A 26,864-nucleotide genomic window follows, 5' to 3' on the forward strand; every position below is an offset into this window, starting at 1 on the left:
GGCTGTTATCCTTTGCCCAAATCTAATCTGGTCAGGTAGGCTTTGCTCTCCTAAACCAGACTCCTACAACTGCCTTGTTCCCTTCAACCACAAGAACCTACTAAGACACTTACGGACACCTAGCTCAAACAAATAATTTGCTTTACAGGATGCTGCAGTTGAATCTTAAGCTGTGCAAATTCTATGCACAGCTATGGTATTCTTGGTTTAACAGGAATATGAGCCGAGGTTCTTCTGGGGACTGTAGCACAGGTACAGCCTTGTGCCTCTCTGCCTATTCTTCTCCATCTATTTGGGGTTTTTTCCTAACTCCATCTCTGTCCAAGTGCTGTAAGTTATGCCTTTCCCCCCAGTCAGTTGAACAATTCACAGAGCATTTAAAAAAACAACAACAACGAAATGTCAAATCACAAGTGTTAATTTGCATTTTCAGTGCACGATTCACTATCCCCAAGCTATCAAGTGAGTTGGTAGGGCCTGGAAAGTTAAGACAGAAAAGGTATTGCAATTATTGCCTAACATTGAAAATTACCCCTCCATCATTTCAACTCATGCCATAAAGGTCAGCAGTCATAAAGCTTATTATATTGGAACATAATACAACAGAAGCTGACAAGCAAATCAGCAATGACAGTCCAGGGGACACCATTAGCATCTGGATGAGCCACTTTATCATGCCTATTTGTTATGGTCATTGCCATATTTAAATAAACAAATTTCTATTAAAATCAGGCACGTACATGTTGTATTTCTGCTTGCTTTGTTCTACTCCTCATGCTTTTCATGAATGTTACTACAGTGGTACCCCGCAAGACGAATGCCTCGCACAATGAAAAACTCGCAAAACAAAAGGGTTTTGCGAGTTTTTAGTTGACTCGCGAGACGAATTCGTCTATGTCTCTTTTTCGCAAGACGAATTCGTCTGGCGAGGTACCACTGTAAGCACCGGAGCCTCGCCGCCTGCGTTTTAAAGCTGCAGGGAGCGAACAGCACTGCTGTTGGCTCCTTGCAGCTTTAAAACGCGGCGCGACGCGGCTCCGGTGCACGGGGGGGCGGAGAGGGATCGCGCACGGCCATCCAAAATGGTGACACAATCCCACTCCGCCCCCCCCCCCCGCACACCGGAGCCTTGCCGTGCCGTGTTTTAAAGCTGCAGGGAGCGAACAGAGATCGCAGATATGCACAGTCGATCCAAGATGGATGCGATGCACAACACACCTCCCGACCGGAGAAAAAGGTAAGCCTTTACAGCTCCCTGCAATGGCGCGGCGCCGCGTTTTAAAGCTGCAGGGAGCGAACAGCAATGCTCCTGTTCGCTCCCTGCAGCTTTAAAACACGGCACGGCAAGGCTCCGGTGTGCGGGGGGGCAGAGTGGGATCGCGCCGCCATTTTGGATGGCCGTGTGCGATCCCTCTCCGCCCCCCTGCGCACCGGAGCTGCGTCGCGCCGCGTTTTAAAGCTGCAAGGAGCGAACAGCAGTGCTGCTGTTGGCTCCCTGCAGCTTTAAAACGCGGGCGGCGAGGCTCCGGTGCTGGTCGGAAGGGGCCCCCGGACTTTCCCCCCCCCCATAGGAACGCATTAATTAAATTTTAATGCGTTCCTATGGGAAACGGTGCCTCGCAAGACGAAATTTCCGCAAGACGAAAAGTCTTGCGGAACGAATTAATTTCGTCTTGCGAGGCACCACTGTATATCAAAAAGGTAAAGGACCCCTGACAGTTAAGTCCAGTCGCAAACAACTCTGGGGTTGCGGTGCTCATCTCACTTTACTGGCCAAGGGAGCTGATGTTTGTCCGCAGACAGTTTTTCTGGGTCATGTGGCCAGCATGACTAAGCCGCTTCTGGCAAAACCAGAGCAGCGCATGGAAACGGCGTACCTTCCTGTTGGAGCGGTACCTATTTATCTACTTGCACTTTGATGTGCTTTCATATAGCACAGGGTTCCCTGCTCACACACTGAAAAATGCTAGAGAGTTCAATAGTAGTACTACTAGCAGAAGCTTCATTTAATTATTAGGATCTTGCATAGAGCTGTTGCATTCAGGCTCTGCTTCCAGGTTTCCCATTGACATCTGACTGGCCATTGTGAGAACAGGATACTGGACTAGACGGTCTTTGGTCTGATCTGGCAGGGTTCTTATGCTCTTTCCATAAATAAGATAAACCTTCACTGCATTCATATTCACTGCAATTCTACCATTCTCCTAAATTTTAGCTTGTTTGTCTTTTCTCCACAGGTGGAAAGAGAAAACTACTCAAAGGTATGTGGATTATTCAAATGTACCTGAATGACAGTTCTTCCCAAAATACATCAATAGTGCATCCTAGGACCAAAGAACCCTTGGACCAACTGCCTGGATTGCATGCCAGGTTTCATAACTTCCTCAAGCCATCTAAAAATAGCATTAGGAAAATGAGACAACTGCCATTTACAAAGATGACTGGCTTAGTTGTGTAATCTAAAAAACTGTGACAGATGTACAAGGTTATTAAAGGTTCCTTCTTCCCATATGCATAGGGAAATTCAAATCTTACAGAGCTCCTACTTCACTTGTCCTCCCAGAAGGAGAAAATCTGCAGTAGTTTCCACCTCTTGGGTGTGGTAGTTAAATGGAAATTAAAATGACATTATTATTGCCAAACAATACTGAACAAAGGAGACTAAGTTGATTTTGCAACCAATTGTGACTCAAGCGTTGTATGTCAGCCCAAAATGATGACAATTTCTATGAATGTATGCTTGATGATTATTTTGGGTTCAATATAACACTAGGAGCAATGAGATGACCAGTGCAGTACTTAATTCCAGCTCAGAGTATTTGAACAGCCTAGGACGTGGGTGGCGCTGTGGGTTAAACCACAGAGCCTAGGGCTTGCCGAACAGAAGGTCAGTAGTTTGAATCCCCGTGACGGGGTGAGCTCCTGTTGCTCGGTCCCAGCTCCTGCCCACCTAGCAGTTCGAAAGCACATCAAAGTGCAAGTAGATAAATAGGTAAACGGCGGGAAGGTAAACGGCGTTTCCGTGCACTGCTCTGGTTCACCAGAAGCAGCTTAGTCATGCTAGCCACATGACCCGGAAGCTGTACGCCGGCTCCCTCGGCCAATAAAGCGAGATGAGCGCCGCAACCCCAGAGTCGTCCGCGACTGGACCTAATGGTCAGGGGTCCCTTTACCTTTACCTAGGACTTTGAACAAATAGACATGTGAGGTAAACAGAATTTTTTGGTTGTGTATCTGCTTTGCTTTTTGCATCATCATCATCATCATCTAGTGCAGAAACAATGAGCCTACTTCTCCCCATACTTGTTCAATGTCCCAGGAATGTAGTGAAACTAGATGGCTTTCCTAGGTTTCAGCATGGAGTCAAAGTAACAGGTCTCCAATGAGCTTTTGGCTTGAAGGTAAGGTAGGCTATACCTTCTTGTAGATAATGAGCACTCAAGTCGAGATACTGTTATTTAACTGACTGCAGACATCCTTCTAATGGTCCACAAATGGAGCCCAGGTCCAGGAAAGAAACTATGAGCTTGTTTTGTCTGTGGTACTTCAGGAGCAAGGGAGGAGCACCATGGGAAGTACTGAGAAGCATACACAAGCATGAGGCTGGTTCATACAAAACCATGTTTGTTCTGTACTATAACTTAATATGACGTGCAAAACAAGGCTAATGTCCACTTTAGCTCATTCAGTGTGAACTGTTCATATAGCAATGAGCAGTGATCAAAAATGTTATTTGGCAGAAGAGTGTCAACTGTGTCATCAGCAGGCAAAATCACTGCACAGTAGGCTACTGGGAAGACTACTAAGTGACTTAGGTAACCATCCAGAAGATGGTATAAACTGCAGAATCACTTCTGGCTTTGTTTCATAGAAACACAGGAAGCTGCCTTATACTAGGCCAGACTATTGGTCCATCTTGCTCAATATTGTCTACATTGACTGGCAGCAGCTCTCCAGGGTTTCAGGTAAGTAATCTTTGCCAGCCCTGCCTGGTGATGCCAGGGATTGAACCTGGGACATTCTGTGTACCCTAGGTGAAACATTTGAAAAAAGACCTCTGACAGATCTAATGTATTAAATAGATACCCCTGAGAAGAGAGCTGTGCAGCTGAACTACTGGCACCATATGTGAGTTCATTAAACATAGGGAATGGGCATTTTATTCAGGTCATAACAGAAACAGTGTTAGTTAAGTGAAGTGTGTTATATATTAGTAACAGCCCTGTAATCTAATCAGAGTAAAGCTTGTAAAGTTAAAATTCAAGTCAGGAACATAGATGGTTACTATCCGAGATATTCAAATAGAAAACAAGATACTTCAGTATCCTTACAAATGCCACTATCATACACTGGTTCCACTGGAAATCTCAATGCGGCAGCTTTCAGTCTACTGTGTCTGAAAGCTGTTCAATGCTTCTTGGGATAAGGTCAGACAAAGGTAAGTTCCCCACTCCTACCTGAGATGGTATTTTTTACCTTAGGAGAAAGGTTTATTAAACATACCTGAGTCATTCCCACTGCTGTTCCTCTTGGCATAGGCACTGCGGACCACCTGTTCATAAACCTGAGCTCCTATTGTTCTCATGTTTTCACGAATCATGATGCCTTGGGCTTGCATCATGAAGAGGTAGGTGTTCACTGCAAGAAAAACAAAGGTTAAATTAGTCACCGCCTTTTTGCAGAAAGAAAACAAGTTCTAAAATCTTTTAGAAATTATTTCTTTGTCACTGGTCACTACAGAATGTGCCTTATGTATATTGCTTCTCAACTGCTGTGTATTTTAGATGTGTGGTATATATAGGTTGTTTTTTGCTTAAACTCACATGCACTGGAACAGGTTTGTGTGCTTTGAGGTGAAGAAATTCAATAAAATTAGTGAAAGCAGGAAGAGACGACAAGGGCCAACCTGCAATGCCAATACTCTGCAGGAAGTTCCATCTCTTCTCACCCTTTAGAATATGAGCAAAACTAGCTAGACTTGCCTCCCTGGGCAGGACATTTTGTAGGGTGGGGGTGCCACTACCATGAAGGACCATGAAGTGAGAAATAAGGTAACACACACATATGCTACACAGGGCACCAAAGACAGCAATTAGGTATGCTTTACAATCATGCTATGTAGTGAACTGTGAAGACTAGATGCGAGTTTTGCCACAGGCTATGCAGGCAGGGAGATAAGTAGTACTGGAATTTTTTCAGATGTGTTCAAGCACAGAGTTTGTTAACTCCAGGCCATTGCTTTTATTTTGACAGAAGTGGAAAATAAATTCCATCCAGGCAGAATGTGCAATGCCAATGCAAGTTGACAAAAAACACCAAGTTTTTATTCAGTGAAGGGCTCTCCTATTTGGAAACAAAGGCCCCTTGCAAGTTTACACTACATAGGAGAATGTGTGAAGAAATTGTTCTAATTATTGCATGTTGGAGAAGTCCAGTGGGGTGAAAGCCCTGATCAATACTTATTCTCACACTGAGGTTATTTAATGCAACACACACAAAGTGAACCATGTATTTCAGATACTAATGTATGAAAACTGTATGAAAATGCACTTGATTTTTACTTGATGCAGTACTAAAAAGTTGGCCTGCAAATAAAAAAACACAATGTTGGCCTAGACACATACATCTGAGTACCACACAAAGGGCTAGACTCTAGAGCATCAGTCAGCAAGAAAAGACTGCATCTGGGGAAGCTCATAGATAATAAATTCATTTGATAGAGCCATGGCTCATCAGAGGAAAGCAGGGAGTCACTTTCTCAGGAAGATTCTTGTCAACCATCCTGTGCAAGAGGCCTACAGTTTTCCAAACTACTGTACAGTAAGCCCACAATTTACACACATTTAATTTGTGCTCATTCAGCTTTACATATATATATTATAAGCTGGGCTTTCATACTAGGTCATATGGGAAAGGGGTGGTACTCACATGAATGCTCTTCCATGAATAAAAATAAACATATCCACATATTTTTTTTTAAAAAAAACTAGATATGAAAGGAAAGGGTTCTAACATAGCCTTCTCCCAGACAAGTTAATTTTATATGGACGGAGTAGGGGTGGGCTTTGGAGGAAGATTCAATAATGTGAGAGCCAACCTGCAGTCTGACATTGTACAGCCCAGATAAAAAATTCTGATACAATCTTCTGCAACATGCTTTTTTGAGAAGGCAGATCCAAAACATTCCTCAGGCGCCCTCTACCCCAGTATCTCATCAGCAGCAGGGAGGGAGGGCATCTAATCTACATATAATTGTGCTAGGCAGTGGATGATGTACAGATAAATACACCAAAACAGCTGTCATACAAAAACACCTAACAAATTGCTAGAAATTTCAACCAGTAGTAATGCCAAGCTATTATCCAAACAGTGTTGCCTGAAAACTTCCTTTAAGTTGAAGATAATGAATTTAAATTACCAGTACTGGGTGGGCTCCTGGAGGCATTCAGGGCTTGTTCACAAAATATTCTTAATAAGTATATTTGAATATTCTGTTTAATCAGACATTATCCTTCATCAGACGTTTTGCAAGAATATTTGAGTTTGCTTTTAATGACCAACTCACAGATATCTGTCATGCTTTTAATGCATTTTTACAATGCCACTGATAGCCATAGTGGAAATTTAATAAAATTGCATTTCTTATTAAAATCTTTTAGACCTTGCAAGGTAGTTTTTATACTCATGCAAATCAAGGGGAAGAAGGACTCTTCTAACACATGAAAATGGCAACTATAAATAAATTGAATCAACAATTAGCATTATGGTATAAAGTACACAAAGAGTGGTAGTGGCATCCTGGCAACAAGGAATGCACAAGCACAAATATTCAAGTATTTAGAAACAAACTCAGTCCCATTAAAATGCTACTTAGCAGGGGTGAAAGTACAGCATTCCACTTAAGCAGAATACAGACACTAGAGTTATTTTTATTTTTTCAAGGAATAAACTTTACCAAGATACCATACTTCTTTCACAATAGCATTTCCACTTAATTATATTAATCAAAATGTTTCCATGCTGTGTTATTTATAGCCTTACCTTGGCTAAAAATTACAGTATAGATGCTTTAAGTAAATAAAGGGTTTTCACTCACAGCTGCCACATTAGATTGGTTGAGTTAGAGAAAGCTTGGCTTCATAATGTTCAGCTCAATTTGACGAGATACTTCTATAAAGCAGCTTTCTATGAGATGAGATCCATGGTAAACATTCATCTGCTTTAGAGGGCCTAAAGGTCACCTGAACTCTCTAGCCCTACCCACATCCTTCTGAAAATTTGCAAGTTATTTTCCATGAGGCACTGATGAGATATATTTCATTTTCATAATAAAATTGTTGGGCACTAAACCAGAGAGAGGGAAAGAAGTCACTTAAGAGTTTTACAGTTTAGGAAATAACACAGAGAATTCCCTCTACTGCATCAACCCCACTCCCCCAAGTTCTGAGGGCAGTAGAACTACCAAGAGGACCTCCTCTGATGATCCTAACACCCAAGAGAGTCTGCTAGGAAGGATGTATAGGTGTAATGATGTATAAAGGTAAAGGTAAAGGGACCCCTGACCATTAAGTCCAGTCGTGTCTGACTCTGGGGTTGCGGCACACATCTCGCGTTACTGGCCAAGGGAGCCGACGTACAGCTTCCGGGTCATGTGGCCAGCATGACAAAACCGCTTCTGGTGAACTAGAGCAGCACACAGAAACGCCATTTACCTTCCCACCAGAGCGGTACCTATTTATCTACTTGCACTTTGACATGCTTTCAAACTGCTAGGTGGGCAGGAGCTGGGGCCGAGCAACGGGAGCTCACCCTGTCGCAGGGATTCCAACCGCCGACCTTCTGATCAGCAAGCCCTAGGCTCTGTGGTTTAACCCATAGCACCACCCGCGTCCCACAATGATGTATAAGCAAGAGCCAAAAAGAGCAATTCCATTTAGGTATCTATAAAATATTTGTACTCTCTCAAAGGCTCAGACAAGTTATAAAAATAAAAAATAAATCTACATTAAGGGGTATGGACTTCTGCTCCTAAAAGGCTCAACAAAAACTTTTAATCATAGCTTAAATATCAGGACAAGGGTCCAAACCTGAAGAAGCACACAAATCTTGGTGCCTCTCTCAGGGGTGAGGACAAGAGACAATTACATATAACTCGCATATTTGTTTAAGCTGAGGGGTGCAGCAAATGCATACAAGGGAGGGAAGCAAAACCCTATCTGTAAATATTTAGTTCCAACAATAATCTTCATATCTGCATTATCATAGCAAATGGGATGTGCAAAATAATTTTTCCTGGTCTCAAAAGAAACCATGGGTTGTTTTGCCCACTGCACATTTATGCATCAGAATATAATGGTTTGCAACAGCTACCTCCAAAAAACCACTCAGCAGAATAATTTCCACATATGTCATACAGTTTGAAAATACTCTAGTTGATAAATGAGATCATCTACAGATTACAAATTATTATTATGCAGATTAATGGGTTTATCTAGCCTGGTGGATTTTTGAAAAGGGTAAATATGAGATCCAATCCAATTTTAGTGTGGTGGCAAATTTTAACATCTGAGCCCCTGCAGACCTAAAGACAGAAGATTAGCCTGTTGAGTGGCAGTAGATTGCCAGCTGCTAACAAACAAAAACCTTTACAACTCCATACACAAATAGTTGCTGACAAAAATGCAAAACATTAAACACTTGTGCAGTCTTTAGAAATGGTTCTGATGGCACCCATATTTCTTCCTAGTCAGTCATCAGATGGCAGCTTGTCTCAAGTTCTGATAAATTCTCAGCAACTAAGAAGCACAAACCAATTATGTTTTGCACACAAAATATTTAAAAACTGGTGGTTATGTCAGTCACTCGCTTGAATATACAATACTGCATGCTGCAAGAATATATCACTGTCTGCCACAGGAAGAAGACATTGTTGCTCTGTGGTAGATAATGTGTTTTCCTATGCAGTAAGCCCCTGGTTTATTCTCTGCCATCTCCGGTTAAAACGAATCTCAGAAGGCAGGGCAAAATCGAAAACCACAATGAGATACTGCCCAAAATAGACAGTACTGTGCTAGATGGACCTTTGATATAATTGTGCATAAAGCAGATGCATATGTGCATGTCACTTGTCCCACTTTCAGACTTTGGGATCAACCAGACTCTCAGACTGGCAACTGCAATGCTTGATGGGCAGTGTAGTCATTGCAGTTTCAGCAGCCCCAGCACTCATGCCAACTGGGGCAGAAGGTGGGAGGGGGGACAAATAACCATTTGCTGCACCAGCTCTTACTGATGCAAGGAAGAGGCTTGTATTCAGGCCTGCTGTCATCATGTGACAGCAGCAGGGTCAGTGCAGGATCCAGTAGATCCTGGGCTAACTCTGTCCCACAAATACCCTATTTAGTTGGTTTCCACTGCCTACCACAGCTATGCATGATGCTGGTAGCAGTTCCTGCCTGCCAATAGGAAGGCACATTGGTGTGTAAGCGGGGCTGGGCAGATGGACCCCCCATCCAAACTGCCTCCAGCAACTAGAGGTGGTAGACTGCTCTGCCCCATGCCACAACAAATCCCACTCCTCACAGAGGAAACTTCAATTGCAGAAGGAAAAGCTCCTACACCATTCCACGCCCTACTGTACTGCTGTTTATTATGGTTGTTGACTGTAACTTCCTATAGAAATCCAACTCTTGTAAGTCACCCTGAATGCTGCAAATGCAGTAGAAAGTATTTTGAACAAATTAATAAAATTGGCTCGCTTTCTCGGTACACTTATTCTGAGGTCCACAATGTCACATTTTTCCAACTTGTGATGGATATACAAAACAAATTCCAACTTTCTAGATGTTGCCAAATTAACTTCATAACATGCCTGGCAGTGGAGAGTGAGTCTCAAAGCATCTTTATATACACAGTTTAGACACCCATATATGAAAAAACTGTAGTGCAAAATACACTGCAAAATGTATGTAGAAATTATAGTGTTATAGGTAAGTGTTTCATTCTCATTTGGAACATAGGAAGCTACCATTTACAGATTCAAACCAATGACCCATCAAGCTCAATGTTGTCCAGAATGCTGATTGTCAGTGGCTCTCTGGGGCTTTAGCCAGTGGTCTTTCCAAGCCCTATGTGGAGATATTGGGGGCTGAACCTGGGAGCTTGTGCATGAAAAGCATGTGCTGTATCACTGAGCTATGCTCCTTTCCTGTACATCGTATGAACTCTGAAGTACTCAGAACTTTCTAACTTTGCAAGGTGCATGAACAGGCCTTGATTATGCTAACTGTGTGGCTGAGCAACTACAGAATGGGTTTAATGGCAATTAAACCAATAGATAGTCAGACAAGATAGTTTCTTCTGTTTTTATAATTGGACCAAATGATATAATCTGAAGTCAAATTCTGTAATTTGAAATTCAGTTTGCATTGTGCCATTCAGCAGAGATAGCCATGTCTAGTGAGGCGAGGTGAAAATATTCTCCGCTAGAAAATTTTCTGGAGAATATTCTCCACAAACTGTAAATTCTAATGCAAGAACCAGTTTTACAACGCACATGTAAAAAATCTAGTAAATAATAAGTCACGCTGTGATATTGCCAGTGTAAGTAATGAATAATGATTTTTTTGATCCAGTTACATTACTGGGCAATTGGGCATTGTGTCATTCACCACTGGCAGTTCTGAAATGTGAGTGACAGAAAACTTTTTTTTTTAGTTTTTAGTTTTTAAAAAGCTATTCATTTAATTTGATGAACATTTGAATCTGTATGTATTTCAACTATATGTAATAGCCTTTTTCTATTTTGGTGTGACCTTATTCTTAGCAATTCTATACCCTTGGCCATACAGTGTTGTGTGTGTGTGTGTGTGTGTGTAGCTTTAATGCTTTATACACTTAAAAGTACCTAGGCCTATAACAATTATGTGTAACAGCATGTGAGGTGGCCTTGATTTAAACAGTTGACCTTTCTATATTTTTATTTAGTGCCAGTAACTGGTTTTTGCAGTGCCATTCAATGGTACAAGGTGCCATTTACCAGAGATTGACATACTGAAATATATTAATATTATTATTAAAGTTATATCATTTTCAATGCATTAAAATGAATATTCTCCTGTTTTAAATTAAAATTCTCTAATATTCTCATTAATCAAGAATATTCTAAAGACTATTCTCCAAAAGATTATACTCGAGATTTTAACATCACTAGCCATGTCACACTGCATCATATTACTTCAGCTGAGATACTTGGATATTCCTCCACTGAGAAATTACAGTACACATGTAACAAAGCTTATATAAAGGTTGTGTAGACCTGTCCCTTATAATGGAGTAGAGTGTACGGTTAATACAGATTGCAGAAACTGATGTAATGGACCTGAAGAGAATGTTCTGTAGCTTCTAGGCATCTTCATAAGAGCTTGAAGTTGGAGTAAATAGCACTCCATTAGAAATCTCACTTAATGACATACTGTATTGCCTGATTTTTGCTTCCTTGAATCTTAAAAGCGCCATTTCAGATGGCATTTTAGCAAATCTTTGAATAAATGGGTTAATACAAAATCCAAGAAATGTCAAGGGCCAAACAATAAGGCAAGTCATTTGACTATGTCCGTAGGTAACCGTGTAAGTCATTGAATACTGCAGACATTTTAAGGAGCTTTAGATCTGGTAACCAGCTTTTGACCATTCTGACTGCTTCCCTTCCATGCCTGAAAGTAAATTTCCCTCATTAGCAGCCTTGGAGACAAGCACACCAAAAGCTCTGCGAAGGAAGCGGGAAAGTTCACTGAGTTAATATAAAGCATAAGACCTTATCTTGTTTGTAAGGTTGTGCAAGCTCAGAGAGAACCGCCTGACACTGCATGGGTACAAGGGCACATACTTGGCACATACCTCTCTGCCAAAGTCACGGGAAAAGAGCCTCATCACACTACAAGTAAGATTAAACCACCTGATGCTGATCCAAGGAAAGACGTGGTGGTTCAGAAAGATTCCTAAGATACTTAAGTGAAAATTTAAAAATCTACATTTGTAGTGAGGAGAAGATCCCTTTGATTAAATACAAATAGAAGGGACTCATAATAAGGATGCTTCTCTGACAAAATCAGTTTGAGCACCAATGACAAGGGAGGCACAAAAGTTTGGCTTCTGGTACAATTGTGTCTTAAAGCAACTAGAATTGAGGTTGGAGATTTTCACCCAGCAGAGAGTTAATATCACTAGTATCGGGGTGGGGTGGTGGGGGGAGAGGCATGTCTCAGGAATCAAAAGAGGATTTGCTGTAAACAGAATGCAATTGCAACATATACTCCTGAAAATCCTTGAAATGACTCAACAAAGTTCCTATTTCTAGATCTGCTACCAAGGATTGCACATGTTATCCTTTTCATTTCTCTCATCCTATCCAAAATACAAATTTATAAAACAGGAGGTGGTCGGTGGTCAGTGGTAGGAGGGTAGCAGGAATGGACACAGCACAAGTAAAATATTCCACTCATAATAATCACCAAGCACAGAGTGCCTGTAAATTCTAGAAATTTCCAATTGTCTTGGAAATCCCACTTTTCTCTTAAAAGGCTTGGAATTTCATTGACAAGGATCAGACATGCACTACAACATATTGGATATCATTTCTATATACAAAACTTTATTTTGAATAAATCTTTGGTCTGCAAATATTTGGGAGCTAGCTGTTGAAGTAGTGGCCCTTAATGTTGCTGACTGGAAGATTCCCAATTTATTAGGACTGGAACATGAGTACTAGAGAAACATTGTATACTTCTTTGGTCTTCCCTAGTCACTCACTCATTCATTCGTTTGTTTGGGGGTACTTTTACTCCTTTTGTATAACCAAATTTCTCAAGGCAGCTTACAGTATATTTAAAACGCAGAAAAATAAATTCCAAACTTGCCAGGAGCCCCTTCCTAAAAGCACATTACCCAAGAAATAGTTCACAATTTAAATGACATTTAAAAAGGAAATATAACCACAAGTTACAGTCTATTAACTGCTGCGTTCAGACAAGTATCACACAAATCTAAACATAGTACCCAATTCTACTGTTCTGAATATTCATCCTACATCTGGTCAAGAAGATGACATCCACATAATAATTGTCTTTTTAATAATTATCTGCTTTCTTTCAAGGTTTTTAAAAACAAAGTCATTAAAAATATTTAAGTAAACCATAGGTGCAAGGAAACATATACTGTAGACAGACAGATAGATAGATAGATAGATATAGATAGATAGTACAAGCTATCTCAAGAATTCATGTTAGCAGTAGTGCTTTACCTTTATTTAAAAAAAAAACTTACTGAAATCAAAACAGAACAAAATCTTCATACATAGTACACATAGCCTCCAGAAAAAAAACGAATATATTCATGGTTGCAAGTCCTCACTCAGGGCTTGGAAGAATGAACTCAGAATCTTAATCTGGATTAAGATTCTCAAAACCGCTATTTCCATCTGCCTCTGAACACTAGTCACATTGGAAAATGAGATTTGCTTTATTACTGGACCAGAACCTGCTGTACTGCTTATATATGAAAATGGGCTCAGACATTAGTGACAAATTTACTGTTGTTGTGCTGTCTACGAAGGTGCATTTAGTATTTTACTCTGCATTATTTAAACCCCTTTCCTACCTAGATTCAGTTTTTGCTGCATGAAGTACACACTTTAATTTGTCTAGCTGTTAGTGAGCCTTTATTTCATTTTATTTGCTTGGGGCTGCTTTAATTGCTTTCAACTCTCTTGTTTTCTCAAGGGATTGCCATTTACATACAGCCACCTCCTTAGTGGCCAGGTGTGCCTGTGTCAGGTTTCAAACCAATTACAATGCTAGTACCTCTAGGTATATTTAAACAAAGCAACTCCACAATCCTTGAACAGGGTTAGAATACAGCATTGACCAAGACACACAACTAAAGTTCAAATACAGTGGTACCTCGGGATACATACACTTCAGGTTACATACTCCACTAACCCAGAAATAACGCTTCAGGTTAAGAACTTTGTTTCAGGATAAGAACAAAAATCGTGCTCTGGCGGCGCAGCAGCAGGGGGAGGCCCCATTAGCTAAAGTGGTGCTTCAGGTTAAGAACAGTTTCAGGTTAAGAACGGACCTCCGGAACGAATTGAGTATGTAACCAGAGGTACTACTGTACCTGAAGGCTATGAACCTATCTGCAGCCTTTGCCTGACTAACATAGCAATCCTATGTACAGGAAGTCACTGGAACTTATACCAGTTTCAGTTAAGCCAGAGCAATAGTACTGGTAAGTGTGCACTCTTGTTCCAGAAGCACATATACACATAAATAGCATGTTAGACTTTACTTACAACATATTGGCCAGAAAAGGCAGCAACTACTAAGCAAGGCAGACCACTGATTTCACTCAGTATAGGACAGTGCTTTGTCCCTTTATTTGAACACTGACCCACAGATTATTTTTAAATCCCAAAGCCATTTTCTTCCTTCCTACCTCCTTTGCTAAAACATAGTCGTGCCATCACATGGCAACTATCTGAAAGCTATTTTTGAATGGTAAGGAAGGTTGATTCATTTCAAGTAAAGCTGTGAGCTTATCCTTTGATTAAATTCAGAGCTTAATCCACCTAAATCTTGTTAGATCGCAACTAAGTCCCTTGACTTATACGCTTATAGGTGTATAACTACACCAACTCGTATTTTGCTGGTATGAAAAAAATCACAGACAGCTTTCTCAACTGTGGTTTTAGACACAAAAATTATGTCTAAAACCACAGCTGAGAAAGCTATCTGTATACTGCCACAAAGGAGAAAGTGCTGAGCAGACAAACTATTATCACAAACAAAAATTCTAATAATGGCTGGAATAAGATAAAATATTCAACTTAAGTGCAACAGGGTAAGCTAATATTGATTAGAGCATCTGACTGTGGTTTCTTTTAGAGTCCTGCAACTGTAAATTGGATGTACAAAATACAACAGTCAAGACCAAAAAGATGCAATGTTCTTACTAAAACAAGCAATGGTTGCACAGATATTTAAGAAAAAAGTATACAGCACAGACTTAGTATTGGCAGAGTTCCCAAAACTATGTGCCAACAACTTGGAAGACAATCCTTCAGCTCCTCCATTATATGACAGCAACAATTACAGATAACAATGGCTCTCAAAGTGAACCATTCACAGTGGGATCAGGTGTTAAACAGGGTTGTGTTATCACCCCAACTCTATTTATTATTTTCATTGCTATAATCCTACACACTGTCAAAGGGAAACTCTCCACTGGGGTAGAAATCATATACATATCGAACAGATGAAAAGCTCTTTTAACTTGAGTAGGCTGAAAGCAAAGCGTAAGGTTATCGTAACTTCCATCATAGAGCTTCAATATGCTGAAAACAACGTAGTGTGTGCATACTCAGAGAATGACCTCCAAACCATCCTAAATATCTTCACAGAAGCTTACAAACAGCTTGGGCCTATCGCTCAACATCCAAAAAACCAAAGTGCTGCACCAACAAGCACAAAACAACCCCTCTGCAGCGCCACATTGAGTTGGATTACTCAATGGTGTAACATTGGAAAGTGTCAATCATTTCTCCTACCTAGGCAGTTATCTTTCCACAAGGGCCAACACTGATGGCAAAATCCAACATTACCTGAGCTTAGTGAGTGCAGCTTTCTCCCGATTGAAGTGCAGTGTGTTTGAGGACTGGGACATTTGCAGGGAAACCAAAATGCTTGATTGTACTACCAGCTTTACTGTATGCTTTTAAAACATGGAAACTTATAAACGCCATCTCCAACTCCAACAACAGTGTCTCTGAAAATTTTTACATATCACCTGGGAAGACTAATGTCAGTGTACTGGAGGAAGAAAAGATCACGAGTGTCCAAGCAATGATTCTTCAACATAAACTTCGTTGGACTGGTCATGTTTTTCAGATGCCTGATTATTGTCTTCCAAAGCAACTACTCTATTCCAAACTTAAACATGGAAAGCATAATGCTGGTGGACAATGAAAGGTTTAAAGACTCTCTCAAGGTAAATCTTAAAAAACGTAGTATAAACATCAACAATTGGGAAACAGTGGCCTGTGAACGCTCCAATTGGAGCCTTTACCAAAGGTGTCATGGACTTTGAAGACACTCAAACTCAGAACGAAAGGAAGAAATGAGCTAAGAGGAAGGCACATATGGCAAACTCTCACCATGATCAACTCCTGCCCAGAAACCTATGTCCCTGTGGAAGATGTGTGGATCCAGAATTGGCCTCCAGTGTCACTTACAGACTCACTGTTAAGACCATGTTCATGGAAGACAATCTTACTCAGCTAGGAGTGATTGCCAAAGAAGAAGACAACACAATGTAAGGGAACCTAATCAAATTAATTTATTTTGAACATACACATTTTATTCTAAACTGCCTTAGGAGGTTTATACAAAAGGGTGGCATATAAATATATTAGATAAATTAAATAAACTTTGCAAAATGCTTAAGTTTTATGTTGGTTATATTGTCCCAGACATATTGCAGGAGCTAACAATCTCATTCCGCTTTGGTAGCATACAAAATTTATTCTTGCCAGAAGGAGAGAACAGGGTCTTCTGACATTACTCTAAACTTGAGACCTAGCAAAATTGAGCAGGGTGAGTCTTAGCTAGGAAAGGGATGGAAACTTGTCACCTATCCAGTAAGCTTCAGGCTTGAGAAAGGAGCAAGAAGTCGTTTTCCAAGTGCCACTGAGGCTTAAAGCAACATCCAGGAGAGCTTCTCCCATACTTCAATGCTTCTGAACTTAGCCAGGCATTGTGAAGAGTCCTCATGATTTCCAAGGCACACAAGGGTGGGAACCACCCTTGATTCTGTGCTCTTGCAAAATAAAAAATGTACTTGCCAGGCACAAACTAGCAAGCTCATACATAGATCCTTGCATGTGTTGGTGAGAAAAGGCTCAGAATGAGGGTGAAAACACATGATCATCTTTTCCTAACTAGATAGATTTGTCTTTTGCATTTTTGTTGTTGTTCAGTCGTTCAGTCATGTCCGACTCTTCGTGACCCCATGGACCAGAGCACGCCAGGCACGCCTATCCTTCACTGCCTCTCGCAGTTTGGCCAAACTCATGTTAGTAGCTTCGAGAACACTGTCCAACCATCTCATCCTCTGCCGTCCCCTTCTCCTTTTGCCCTCCATCTTTTCCAACATCAGGGTCTTTTCTAGGGAGTCTTCTCTTCTCATGAGGTGGCCAAAGTACTGGAGCCTCAACTTCAGGATCTGTCCTTCTAGTGAGCACTCAGGGCTGATTTCTTTGAGAATGGATAGGTTTGATCTTCTTGCAGTCCATGGGACTCTCAAGAGTCTCCTCCAGCACCATAATTCAAAAGCATCAATTCTTCGGCGATCAGCCTTCTTGATGGTCCAGCTCTCACTTCCGTACATTACTACTGGGAAAACCATAGCTTTAACTATACAGACCTTTGTCGGCAAGGTGGTGTCTTTGCTTTTTAAGATGCTGTCTAGGTTTGTCATTGCTTTTCTCCCAAGAAGCAGGCGTCTTCTAAATGCGTGACTGCTGTCACCATCTGCAGTGATCATGGAACCTAAGAAAGTGAACTCTCTCACTGCCTCCATTTATTCCCCTTCTATTTGCCAGGAGGTGATGGGACCAGTGGCCATGATCTTAGTTTTTTTGATGTTGAGCTTCAGACCATATTTTGCACTTTCCTCTTTCACCCTCATTAAAAGGTTCTTTAATTCCCCCTCACTTTCTGCCATCAAGGTTTTATCATCAGCATATCTGAGGTTGTTATTTTTTCCGGCATATGAACTTCCTCTTGCAAATCAACAGAGTATATTAGCAATTCTACAGCAGTTGACAATTCACTCACTCAAGTATGAACTTTTCATTCAGCAGCACCAGGATGAAAACTAATAGAAAGTAATTTTATCAATGCAGATAAGAGCAGGAACTACCTACCCAGGGGCGTAGCAAGGGGGGTGGGGGGGCAGTCCGCCCCTAGTTCCAGGGGATGGGGGGTGACACTTTGGCCAGCCCACCCCTCCCCCGCCCTGCTTCCTTTTCCCCCCCTTCCAGTGGTTTTTTTTAGCAGGGGGTGGGCCAGCGAGGAGGGGGTGTCACTGGCCCACCCCCGCTGAAAAAAACCGCTGGAAGGGGGGGAAAGGAAGCAGAGCAGGTGCATTCAAGCGCCTGCTGCTCTGCTTCTCTTTTTCCCCTTCCCGCCGCTTTTTCTGTGGGGGGGTTGCGGGCCAGCAAGGGGGGTGTCACGCTTGTCACTGGCATGACACCCCCTCCTCGCTGGACCACCCCGCCGAAAAAAACCGCTGGGAGGGGGGGAAGGAAGCAAAGCAGGCGCATTCAAGTGCCTGCTGCTCTGCTTCTCTTTTCCCCCTTTCCGCCGCTTTTTCGGCGGGGGGGGGCGGCGCGGGCCAGCAAGGGGGGGGTATCACGCTTGTCACTGGCATGACACTCCCTCCTCGCTGGCCCACCCCCCCGCCGAAAAAAAGCCGCAGAAAGGGGGAAATTCCCCCTTTCTGCATCCACGTGCGTTGTGACTTTCCCCACGGGGGTGCCTCTGCGCCGCCGCTGCCCCCAGCTGTGCAGAGGCTTGCTACGCCACTGTACCTACTTATTCTCTTCTGGTACAGTAGTACCTTGGTTTTCAAGCATCTCGGAAGCTGAATGGTCTTCTGGAACCGATTATGTTCAAGAACCGAGATACCACTGTACATTCATATATGTGACAAGCAAAAACAACAACATAACATGGGCTTAAGTAGATCTCTAACTTGCATTCTTATGATTTGCAGAGCTTATTGTCACTGCTCACTGCCCTCAGTTAAAGTTTTTTCCTTTGCTATATAGAGGTAAACCAGTTTTCCCCCTCTTCGAGTAGCCATTATGCAAAAAATGTTTGTTACTTTTAACAATGCATGACAGCTGTTTTGTAAGCCAAGTAATCTTTACTACCAGTACGGAAATCACACAAGCATATAAGACTTAAACCTAGTCAACAACTACTGGCACACTAAAAGAAATATAATTAGTCAATCATGTTGGTTTAGTAAAACTGACAGGAAATACATTGTTTGCTATGCTATTTGATATATATGTGCAGTTTCTGCCAGAACTCATCAGATAAGGCCAAAGCACAAATAATAGACAGGATATTAATGCATTGGTTATATATTATTGCAGATAAAACAGATTTTTTAAATGGTATAAAATGAAGAATACTTTAAAATGGAGGTGGGGAACCTCTTTGGCTCCATGAGCCAGATCCTTGGCAGGATCAGTCTTGTGGATCAAATCTGACATGTGGGCAGAGCAACACACCTCTCACAATCCTTTATGCAAAGATTTCAAACACAAAGCAGCCAGCTGGCAGTTGGACATTTGAGAACCTGCAATGCCTTCAAAGCCCCTTCACTGTTTGTAAGCAGTTTAAAGATGACCTCAGCACTCTTGTGTGAGCCTCCAGAGCATCAAGCAGGGGCTGTCTGAAATCCTTTTGCAAAAGCACACTTTAAAGCAGCACCCACCTCTCCCTTTAACATTGCATGAGTGGTGTTTAAAGGAGAAGAGGGTGCTTCAAGTGTGTTTTCCCAAGCATTTTAATACAGTCCCTGCACTCAGATCTGAGTGGTTCAGATGGGAGTGCAGGGGTTGTCTTAAAACAATTGGCAAACACACTCTTTGAAGCAGCTGGCCAGCCACACATTGTTTAACCCCTGGCCATAGTAAGTTTAAAGTGTCACAAGGCACTGCTGTTTTTGCTGCAACAGAGTTAACACAACTAGCCTTCATGACACAGTTTAACATATATATACATATATATCGCTACTCTTTGGGTTCCTTAAAATTTTTAATCAGCCATTTTCAACAGCGAAGTGATATCTATAATCTCTATCACCTTGAATGAACCAGACACAGAGGAAAAATGATGTAGTTTATGGCATATACAGTTATGCTTCAAATATTTAAGAAAACAGCAATCTGCAGACAAACTCATTCCCCTCTTCAGGCATATACTAGATGGAAATCTTAAACTAAGATCATCCACTCTAGATGTACAATACATTCTTCAGTTACTAACTGGTGAAACAGTCACATTCTTGTTTGGCTTTTTAAACCAGAACATCTTTAGCAAAGACTTTCCTGCAGAGCAGATGTGCATAACAGATGACAGCACAACAGCACTGCAGGAGGATTTCATTGCTTTCTGTTGCTCTGGAGGCTGCTGCTGTAACAATCTTCTCTGACTCAGCAGCTGAAGGGGATGCTGGGAAGGCAGCGACATAAAAAAGCCATACATTATTAATGTGGACTCTGGCAGTGGGCCACGAGTCAGAAAAACACTGAGAAACACAGGACTGTGGACAGAGAGGCAGCAAGGCCTTTGCCTAGTTAAGCATTTCACACCATTCTGTTTACATTTCCCATTTGGATTCTGGCTGCACTTCACATTTCTGTCTCAATAATTGGCCAAAGGTATGGGAGAGGTAGTGGAAAAACTTCAGGAAAAAGGAGCACTCAGAACCCTTAAATGGGGCTTCTCCCTTCTCCGTGTGCTTCAGAGGGTCTTTTCACGTCTCTCAGTGCACACCATCTTTACTATGGCTGTGGGACATGAAACCCAATTCCTAAATCATCCAACAGAGCTTCTTTATCTGAGTAACAGTGAAAATGCATTGTTTCCCACATTCAATATATTGCTGGTCAAATGTAGCTGGGACACTAAAATTTTGTTTCCCGATATACTACTCTATCTAAAGAATTGCCTTCAGCTCTGGATGTCTCACTACCCTCCCAATCTTACTTGACAAGCCATTATTACATTTCTGGCTAAAGGAATGTGTTAATGCACACTGAAGCCAGCTTAGAGAGTTGGTATTTAGTACTTGCATGTTTAGGCCCTGATGGGGGAGCAGGTGTGTAGACAGCTTCCCAGATCGAAAACTTCACTTCTAACTTGTTCCTGTCAGGGAAATGTTCTAAAGGTGGTTTTCATTGTAGCCTAGCTTAGTATTGATTTTCTTTACATCATGAAATCTCCATGGTTCCTGGAGTTGGGTTTACAGACATACTTCAAGTAATCTATTATTACGCCCTGCAAACTATTGTGAGTATAACCAAGTTACATATTAGGAGAAGGGGTCTGAAACAGTAAGTGGCTTGCCTAAGGCCATAATTAATTTATGGTGACGGTGAAACTTGAACTAGTGATCTTTCCTCTCTTGTTGTAGTGCTATGACTTCCTTGCCCTAAGGATCTTAGTGATTAGCTACTGACATGTACTTAGACTACATTTTATATACCGTTACAAGGGAAGACTCAATGCTGGTAATCAGCTTCAATGAGGATTGAACAATCAACAGCTTGCAAGCCACTGCTTGTACAACAAGGAACCAAGAACAGGTGTACTATGATACAGGGCAATTTAACACTGCAAACACCACCTTTGGAATGTATTTATGATGTATTTCTAGAACCATCAGCAGCTTTGTAAATGGCAATGTGGCCCAAAGTCTACATTTGTGCTCCTTATAAGCATGAAACCTTGGCAAAAGGCATTTAAACAGTTTTAGGAACTCTTACATTTGACATAAAGTTTTCATAACACACATGTTTAAGTTAAGGTTCCCAGATGTCCCCGTGTCCTGATTTACAAATCAGTCTCCTATCATTTCCACTATCATTCCGACTGAAGTTGAAAAGTGTCCCCAGATTCATTGAAAAAAAATCTGGTAACCTTAGTTTAAGTGACTCCGCTTGTCTACAACTTGCTTGGAGAGAAAAAATACTGTAAATGAACTACTGGTAAGTGAATCCTCATGAATTCAACCCTAGCTTTTTCCATTGAACTTTTCATTGAGAGGCTGTACATCATCAGTTATGAAAATTTTTCCAGCTTTGGTCTCATCTGATGTCAGTGACAACTGGCCAAATCTCCCCCTCTATACATGGTGCCAAGAATTCTGGAATCTAAAAATAGCTGTCTAGTGTATACTGAAAGGTGCAACTGGAAACTCTCCAAAGCTAAATTACACATATTTTCAAGATGCTGCTGAAGACTCTACACATTTTGGTTTTGTCTCAGTAATCAGCCATTATTTGTGGTCACCACTACCCTTCCCTGAATCCACAAAGCATTCTCTGACCATGTCCCAAACTCTGACATCCCTTTCCTTTTCCCTGCCCTTTTTCTGCCATCTAGTTAAGAAATTTAAAAAACAGATATGTTCTTAATTTGCCTGGTTAGATTTTTAAAGGTTAGACCTAATACTTTAGCTGACTTCTATCTACAGGTGTTCAGTTATAATATCAGGGGTACCCAAACTAAGGCCCGGGGGCCAGATGCGGCCCAATCACCTTCTAAATCTGGCCCGCGGACGGTCCAGGGATCAGGGTGTTTTTACATGAGTAGAATGTGTCCTTTTATTTAAAATGCATCTATGGGTTATTTGTGGGGCATAGGAATTCATTCTTCTTTTTTTTTCAAAATATAGTTCGCCCCCCCCCCCACAAGGTCTGAGGGACAGTGGACCGGCCCCCTGCTGAAAAGGTTTGCTGACCCCTGTACTACATGTTCATGTAGACACTATGTTATACCATGTTCATGCAACATATATATATTTTTTTAATAAAAATTTATTGGATTTTCCAAATTAAACCAATTACAAATACCCACATCCCATACAAAACAACACAATACACCCAACCCACAAAAACAACACAATTACTTAAAAATCCTTCACTTCTTCCAAATCTTACTTGGGACCTCCTCTCACCCTCCCTTGTACGTTCATTTCGAATCTTCTTTAGTAACTTTGTAACATTGTAAAATCTAAATCCTTATAACTAATTTTAATCTTGCAATTATAATCAACAAATCTTATATCATAAAACTTATTCTTATCAAATAAAACATCACATTCCAAATCTTAACTTCTTATATCCTTTCTTCTCTTAACTCAGTAAAGCTGTTGCTCTTATTACTTCTAATTCCAACTTCAAAAATATTATAGTCAACTCATTTTCAAAAAACCTAAATATTTCTTCCATTCTCCAAATCCTTTTTACCCTCTGACGTCGGAGTACCATGGTTAGCCTTCCTATTAAGTCTCATAAATCCTTTTACCCCATCCCCCTCCTCACCATCTTCCCTCCCCCCATTTCAATCTCCCCCCAGGTTTTCCCCCAACATTTTTCCAGTCCAGATTTTTCTTCTCCCACACTAATGCAGTTCCCTTCCTCTTCCAGAATGTCACATTTTCCTTGATACCTAGAAACCAAAACATTGTCACAAAGTATCTTTGCTGCACTCTTCAAATCAAATTGTAATTCCCAGAGTTGTTGTTCCTGCATTTCTGGGCTGCCACCCCAGAAAGCCGTTATACAGTCTCGGTTACCAGTTTCTGACCTCTTACGTCCATGAAACTTTCTTACGTCCTCTTACGTCCATTGTACTTGTGCCTTTTCTTCTTCAGGTAAAATCTCTGGAATATAATTCCCTCTAATTGTTTCTTGGAGTTCCTCAACAATGTTCTTACAAGTCCTTTGAATCTGAGAAAACTTGGCAATGACATTCTGTTGCAAAAGTTGTAATTCCAATAAAATTTTCCTCTGCACTGGAGTCATTGTTGGGTCTGGAAGGACCGTGGGAACCAAACAGGAGTAGGCAGGAGTAGGAGGAAATAACAAAGTCTCAGTACTTTTCCATGTCCACTGCTCAGATCCCAGCCGCCATTTCCCCCTAGATCAGAGGGTTAACTTTCTCACTCTGTAGATCACCAACCACCGGAAGAAATAAATCAGAATTCTCAGTCTTGTCCCACACAGGGGTTTCTTAAGTCCAAAATCAGAATCAGCCTAAAACTTCAAGCCAGTCTTGAATAACAACAGCCTAATCCGGTGTTACTTTGAACTTGCCGCGACAGGGAGAGACGGACTTCCTCGTTTTAAATCTCTCTCCTGTAAGCCTAATTAAAGTACTTTAGATCGAAATTAAAATCTGTACTTACAGATTCCTTTTTACAGTCCAGATCAAGGAAAAGTGGAGCGCTCAATCTCCAGCGGCTGGCCGCTGCTTCGTTTGCCCGGTTGGGGACGGTCTCTACAGCCCCATGCCGGAGCCCGTTCACTCATGTCTCCCTTTTACAAGGGAAGCATGAGAACGGGTCGGCACCGCGGGGCCCGCTAGAGAACCTGGACCACGGGACTCCCTTCCCGTGGCTTACCGAGCCCGCAGCGCGGTTGCGGGACTCCTAACCCCCAGGGAAACCGGAGCTGTCTCGGAGCAGAGACAGCTCGCAACCGCTGGAGATGGCGCTCACACCGGAAGTACATGTTCATGCAACATAATCTTACTTGGCTACAAGTGATTGCCAAAGAAGACAGCAAAAAAATTTCATGCTATATTATTTTGTTTTAAGTACGTAAAAAGGCAGACTATAAATGTTCTATAATAAAAAATAAAGTTGTTAGTATCTCGTGTTGTGCTGGACTTTTGGGAACCTCATATTGTTTCTGCCCTATATGCCAATGTTCAGCACAATGATACTTCTACTAACCTCTCTGCCAAGTGCTCTCCCCTTGGGATAGGTTTTGCTTGCACTGTTTTTGACTTTTCTAAAGCACAGAGTGACAATAACTCAAACAGGAGGATCTGGGGGTGCAGCTAGGCATCCTGGCTAAGGCAACCCTAGTGAATTCATATTGTACATTTTGCTATCTACCTTGTGAGTGGGTGGGGTGAATAAAGCTTGCCTATACCAACATGGAAAGTTATGTTTCCATATGGAAATGACAGGTAGATATGGAATAAGAGGCCATGGAAAGTGGCAGAGAGTTTTGCCAAGAGCTATCCCACTGACTATTGCAGCCCCCATTCATACTTTCAACTAGCAAAAGGTAAGGGTAAGGTAAAGAACAGCTGGATGGTTAAGTCCAGTCATAGGTGACTATGGGGTGCAGTGCTCATCTTGCTTCAGGCCGAGGGAGCTGACGTTTGTCCACAGACAGCTTTCCGGGTCATGTGGTCAGCAACTAGCATATTTTTAACAAAACATCAGCCTGTTCACTATGTGGGCTGAAAGCTTTTAAACTAGACTTTAAATAAACCCACAAAATTAAAAACATGCAAAACATCTTTAGTAGCCTAACAGGCTGTACAGTGGTACCCCGCAAGACGAAATTAATTCGTTCCGCAAGACTTTTCGTCTTGCGGAAATTTCGTCTTGCGAGGCACCGTTTCCCATAGGAACGCATTAAAATTTAATTAATGCGTTCCTATGGGGAAAAAAGTCCGGGGGCCCCTTCCGACCGTCACCGGAGCCTCGCCGCGCCGTGTTTTAAAGCTACAGGGAGCGAACAGCAGCACTGCTGTTCGCTCCTTGCAGCTTTAAAACGTGGCGCGATGAGGCTCCGGTGGGGAGAGGCGGCGTCGGATCGCGCACGGCCATCCAAAATGGCGGCGCGATCCCACTCCGCCAACCCCGCGCACCGGAGCCTCGCCGTGCCGTGTTTTAAAGCTACAGGGAGCGAACAGAAGCATTGCTGTTGGCTCCCTGCAGCTTTAAAACGCGGCGCGATGAGGCTCCGGTGCGCGGGGGGCGGCGTCGGATCGCGCACGGCCATCCAAAATGGCGGCGCGATCCCACTCCGCCCCCCCGCGCACCGGAGCCTCGTCGCGCCGTGTTTTAAAGCTGCAGGGAGCCAACAGCAATGCTTCTGTTCACTCCCTGTAGCTTTAAAACGCGGTGCCGCGCCATTACAGGGAGCTGTAAAGGCTTACCTTTTTCTCCTGTCGGGAGGGGTGTTGTGCATCGCATCCATCTTGGATCGACTGTGCATGTCTGGAGATCGCAGACATGCACAGTCGATCCAAGATGGATCGGGTCCATCTTGGATCGACTGTGCATGTCTGGAGATCGCAGACATGCACAGTCGATCCAAGATGGATGCGATGCACAACACCCCTCCCGACCGGAGAAAAAGGTAAGCCTTTACAGCTCCCTGTAATGGCGCGGCACCGCGTTTTAAAGCTGCAGGGAGCGAACAGGAGTGCTGCTGTTGGCTCCCTGCAGCTTTAAAACACGGCGCGACGAGGCTCCGGTGCGCGGGGGGGCGGAGTGGGATCGCGCCGCCATTTTGGATGGCCGTGCGCGATCCGACGCCGCCCCCCGCGCACCGGATCCGCGTCGCGCCGCGTTTTAAAGCTGCAAGGAGCGAACAGCAGCACTCCCTGCAGCTTTAAAACACGGCGGGGCAAGGCTCCGGGGGGCGGGGGGATCGCGCCGCCATTTTGGATGGCCGTGCGCGATCCGACGCCGCCCCCCGCGCACCGGATCCGCGCCGCGCCGCGTTTTAAAGCTGCAAGGAGCGAACAACAGCACTCCCTGCAGCTTTAAAACACGGCGGGGCGAGGATCCGGTGCTTACAGTGGTACCTCGCCAGACGAATTCGTCTTGCGAAAAAGAGCCATAGACGAATTCGTCTCGCGAGTCAACTAAAAACTCGCAAAACCCTTTCGTTTTGCGAGTTTTTCGTTGTGCGAGGCATTCGTCTTGCGGGGTACCACTGTATTTCAATGTTGGCTGAAGTGTAAAGGAATCTCACTCCTCCACAGTCAGCATGTAAACACAGGCTACTTGCCTCTCAAGAAGACTAGTAAAAAAGCCTTATCTCAAGCAGATACCTCCTCTGCCAATCCACTGCAAACCTGCTTGGTTAATATGCTGGCCATAGAGCAATGGGATTTCATTCCTCTGCAGCTAAGCTAGCACAGCTAGCACAGAAATTAAGTGAACTGACAAGAGGAGGGATAGAGAGATTTGAC

The 26,864-nt window shown here is 42.5% G+C and overlaps 1 protein-coding gene across 1 annotated transcript in view; it reads right to left on the minus strand.

Moving 5' to 3' along the window:
- The window catches only part of B4GALT5 (beta-1,4-galactosyltransferase 5), a 53,718-nt gene that overhangs the window by 12,820 nt on the left and 14,034 nt on the right, over positions 1–26,864 (minus strand). The window contains exon 2 of the mRNA XM_033153518.1: positions 4,504–4,638. Within this exon, the coding sequence (XP_033009409.1) occupies positions 4,504–4,638 (135 nt within the window). The remainder of the gene's footprint in view (positions 1–4,503; positions 4,639–26,864) is intronic.

This window comes from Lacerta agilis, chromosome 6, assembly GCF_009819535.1.
Source record: "Lacerta agilis isolate rLacAgi1 chromosome 6, rLacAgi1.pri, whole genome shotgun sequence".
NCBI classification, from domain to species: domain Eukaryota; kingdom Metazoa; phylum Chordata; class Lepidosauria; order Squamata; family Lacertidae; genus Lacerta; species Lacerta agilis.